Source organism: Tiliqua scincoides, chromosome 4, assembly GCF_035046505.1.
Source record: "Tiliqua scincoides isolate rTilSci1 chromosome 4, rTilSci1.hap2, whole genome shotgun sequence".
Taxonomy (NCBI): domain Eukaryota; kingdom Metazoa; phylum Chordata; class Lepidosauria; order Squamata; family Scincidae; genus Tiliqua; species Tiliqua scincoides.
Window position 1 is genome coordinate 102,121,102 of NC_089824.1, and position 4,325 is coordinate 102,125,426.

Sequence of the window (4,325 nt, forward strand, 5' to 3'; positions counted from 1 at the left end):
AATCAAAGATCCACCATGGGGTAACAGAACCTGTATCCATCCTAATCTATTCTTAATCTGTAAATAGCATGTAAATAAATTTTTTACATGTTGACCCATGTTGACCCAGAGACCAAGTCCCAGAAATCTCTTCTGATTAGCTTAGCATGTTGACCCAGAGACCAAGTCCCAGAAATCTCTCTCTCACAAGTTGGATAGGATTGGGCCCTCAGTCTCTACTAGAAAAAGTAATTAATGGCCAGATCAGAACCACCACTGATTTGGTTTTTTGCTTAGTAAAAGACATTAGAATTGAGGAACGAAATAATTCTAAAAAGGGAAACACGAGAGGAGAATTGGGTATTTGACTTTGAAAATATTTTTATTTGAATTGTAAATAGTTATACAGTTAAAACAGTTCTATTGAAGCATTCTATAAATAGCTAACAGTTAAGAAAATAATGTGTGTAGAAAAGAGATTCGCATCTAAAAGTAAGCAGAGCTGTCCGAGAGCCCTCGAAGCAAGAATCAAAGGGTCGCAGTTGTATGTTTATTCTAGGTATAAAAGTTAAACCCTTTCCAACAGATCCCTTGGGAAAAAGAAAAGACAAACTGCACAGTGACATGGCGGGGGTGGGGGGAAGGCATTGGAGGAGAGGCAAAGCACATCAAAAATAATCACCATAATTAATAATAAATAACCAATAAATAACCATTACGCATAAATCAACATATACACATAGAGCATCAACATACGGTTCTACTTTGAAAAGGAATGAAAACAAAAAAGTTGGCATGTCAGAGTATTAAGGCAGCTTCTACAATTTTTTTTTTTTCTGGAGACCAACAACAATAAAGTCAAGGCATTTGTGGCTATACTAACCAAAGTTATATCTTTAAGCAGTTTGATTTTTGTTCGCATACAAAATAAACGTTTAAATTAAAAAGAAAAAGGTAAAGCCAGATCCCAGCGGTTCACAAGCCATAATAAAGCTAATCAAGTGGTGAAGGTTCAGTTCATAGCCTGTGAAATGTAAAGGCATCCATCCGTCATCATTCCTTAAGAGTGACTTGGGGGGGTGGGGGGCGATCTTTGACCCAACTCTGAGACTTCGGGCTCCGGGGTAGGCCCCCGTGCAGGAGTGAGCGGGTGGGGGGTCTGCTCCAGAGTCAGCGTCTTCCAGGGGCGCTAGTGGAGAGGGCGAGAAAGGAGAGAGGCCTTGGACACCATCATTGTACCGTGACGGCAAGAGGGGCGCTGCGGGGCGCTAGCAGCAAGGGCCCTAAGGGGCTCGGGCGCGGCTGCTGGGCTGCCCTCCACCCCGCACGTCGGGGCGGGCGATGGCGCAGGAGGCGAAGGCACGGCTGGGCTCCCCCTAGCAGGCCGGGCGCACGGGCACCTGGAGCAGGATGACCTGCCTGTTCTCCGACGGGTGGCACTTGTTGATGTGCCGGGTGAGGCCCGGCGAGCTGTAGAAGGTGGCCGGGCAGTACTTGCAGGGGAAGGCCTGGGCGGCGTGGAGGAGGCGCAAGTGGCGCTCCTGGCCGCTCTTGCTGGGGAAGGTCTCGCCGCACACCGGGCACGGGTGGCACTCGCCGCCGGGCAGGCTCAGCGGGGGGCTGTGGCCGGCGGCCGCCTCTTCGGAGCAGGCGTCGGGGGGCGCGCCGTCGGGGGGCTCGTGGTGGACGGGCAGGTGCTTGCGCAGGGCGCTCTGGCGGCGGAAGCGCTTGGCGCAGCGCGGGCAGGCGAACTCCTCGGCGCCGGCGTCCGGCTCCGCGCCCCCGGGGCTCGGCGTGTCCCTCTCGCTGCCGCTGCCGCCGCCCGCCCCCTTGGAGGGCTCGTCCGGGCCGGCCTTGGGCTTGGCGGGCGCGGGCGCGGCGGGGGGCCGGGGCTTGTGCCAGCGGCGGTGCGAGGCCAGATTGGCCGGGCAGCTGAAGAGCTTGTCGCACTCCGGGCAGCGGTACTCGACGCGCACGATCCGCGAGCACTTGTGCTGCGCCAGCGCTAGCGGGTCCGGGTAGCGCTCCTTGCACAGCTGGCAGATGAACTCGCCCAGCGGCTGCGCGCCCCCCGCCCGGCCCGCGCCCCCCGCCGCCGAGCCCGCCGCCTGCTGCTGCTGCTGCGGGGGCGCCGTCGGGGCGGGCTCGGGCGGGCCCTCCTTGATGCGCAGCCCCAGCACCGGCGACGTGGTCACCTCGTCCTCGAAGAGCAGCTTGCGCGCCGCCTTCGCCTTCCTGCCCTGCGGGCGCTTCGACGCGTGGCTGCGCGGGGGCCCCGACGGGGCGGGCGCGGTGGCGACTGCGGCGGCCACTGCCCAGAGCTTCAACTCCCCGCCGGGCCCCAGGAGCAGCGGGTCCGGCGCCGGGAAGGACTCGGCCGACACGGGCGAGCCCAGGTGCAGGCTGCGCTCCTCGCTGACCGCGCGCGCGGGGCTGTGCAGGGCCGTCGGCGGGGAGGAGGCGGCGGCGGAGGGGCCCTCGGGGGTCCCGAAAGGCGGCACGACGGGCGCGGGGAGCAGCGGCAGGGTTTCGGGGGGCTCCGAGGCGAAGCCCGAGGTGGGGGGCGCCAGGAGCAGCGCCGCCGGGTCGCCTCCCTCCGCCGAGCAGCAGCAGCGCGTCCTGTAGGAGAGGGGCGTCGGTCTGCGGCTCCTCTTCACCAGGAAGCCCCGGGGCATCCTCGGGCGGTGCCAAGGCGCCTGCCCGCCTCCTGCTCAGACTGGCGGCGGCGGCTCCCGCATCGGGCTCGGTCCTCCCTCCGGCTGGCTCCGCAGAGGGGCCCTCCTCGGCCTCCGCTGCCGGCTCTGCGCGCTCTCTACGCGACGCTCCCCGGGCGCCCCCTCCAGCGCGCCTCCGCCTTGCAGCCTCGCCCCCCCGAGTGGCCCAGCCCGGCCGGCCGCTTTTTAAGGGGGGAGGCCAGCATTGTTCGTGCCTCCTGCTCCGCCCGGAACCAATCAGCGCTTCCCGCGGCTGCTCCCTGGGCTGCGAGGCGGGCGGAGAGGGGGCCGGCTGTGCGCGCAGGGCGGGCGGGTGGCTGGAGAGGTGGAGCGCGGGCGGCAGATGCACCTGAGGGGTCTGCGCTCGCTCCCTCTCGCCCTGCCCTCCTTTCTTCCTCCCCAGCCCCTCTTCCTTGCTGGCGCCTTCCCCGCCGCCCCCCCCCCGTCTCGGCACACGCCCGTCCCCGCCTCCCTTCACGGTCTGCTGCTTTTCTATGGGAAGCCACACGTGCCTCGCCTTTGTGTCTCTCCTCCGGGGGCGCAGGAGCTGCCAAATGGAAGCAGCCATCAGCATCACAATGAGGGGGGAGGGAGAGGGAGGGGGCCCTTGGGTGGGTGGGGGGTGTTGGAGGCGGGGGGGGAGGGAATAACCAGGGCCCTGGAGCAAAATAGCCACAAAGGAGAGCAAGAGGTCGAATGTGCCCCAAAGAGGCTTGCAAACGCAGCGGCGAGAAGGGGGGTGGGAGAGGATTGGGTGAAGGCACTCCGGGCCAGGGAAAAAATGCCCTGATCCTGATGCCAGCAGGGCAGGACAGGCGCGCACTCAGCAGCGGGACCGCGCCAGGGGCGCGCGCCCTCCCTCCCTCCCTCCCTGTCGGGGCCGCGCTTCGCAGGGCTTGTGGTGCTGCTTCCATCGCCAGGCAAGAGGCTTGTGCCTCGCCGAAAGGCTCTTTGTCTGCCGGCAGAAACCAGGTCACCACACCACGGTGGGCCTCTTCACAAAAGGGCCCTCGCGACCTCGCCCCTCCCCGACTTCCCTGGGGGGGGGGGAGAAAAACCTCACACAGGCGCTGGCGATCTGGAGCTGGCCACAGAGACAGCCCCCCCCCCCTCCGTGGCCTGCCGGAGCGCAATGTTACTGTCAGCCCAATCCTATCCACACGTCCCTTGGAGTAAGCCCCACTGACTCTAATGGGACTTGCTTCTGAGTAGACATACCTAGGCTTGGGCTCTGTGGCTGCAATCCTATCTACACTTACATGGGAGTAAGCCCCTCTTGACTATAATGAGAGACTGCTGAGTAGACAGGCATTGGATTGGACTCTGTGTCTCGCCAGCCCTAGAGATCAGCGGAGGTTTCACGCGCGGCCAACAGCAAATCCGGCTTTGCTACGCACAGCTGGGAGCTGCAGTCCAGCTTGTGTGTGTGTGCAGCGTGGAGTGCTGAATGAGTCACGCGTCCCCAAACACCTGTTTGCCACATTCGCACCTGCGCGAGTCACCGCAGCACACCTTGGACGGGGCTGTGAAACGAGTCCTGAATTTAAGGACTCCGTTTCTTTCCTCTTTGGGCTCATTCCTGATGCTGGTTCTAAGTTAGGGAGTGGCGAGGAGGGCGACCGCAAAGCCCTT

At 62.2% G+C, this 4,325-nt stretch overlaps 1 protein-coding gene across 1 annotated transcript; it reads right to left on the minus strand.

The window, feature by feature from the left end:
- Positions 1–1,355: 1,355 nt before the first annotated feature.
- Positions 1,356–2,654, minus strand: INSM1 (INSM transcriptional repressor 1). Its single transcript, XM_066626451.1, has one exon. The coding sequence runs from the start codon at positions 2,652–2,654 to the stop codon at positions 1,356–1,358; it is 1,299 nt and encodes a 432-aa protein (XP_066482548.1).
- Positions 2,655–4,325: the final 1,671 nt, after the last annotated feature.

Bases quoted from the DNA above. Each gene is read 5' to 3' on its own strand.
- INSM1 (XM_066626451.1), bottom strand. From the start codon at position 2,654: ATGCCCCGGGGCTTCCTGGTGAAGAGGAGCCGCAGACCGACGCCCCTC.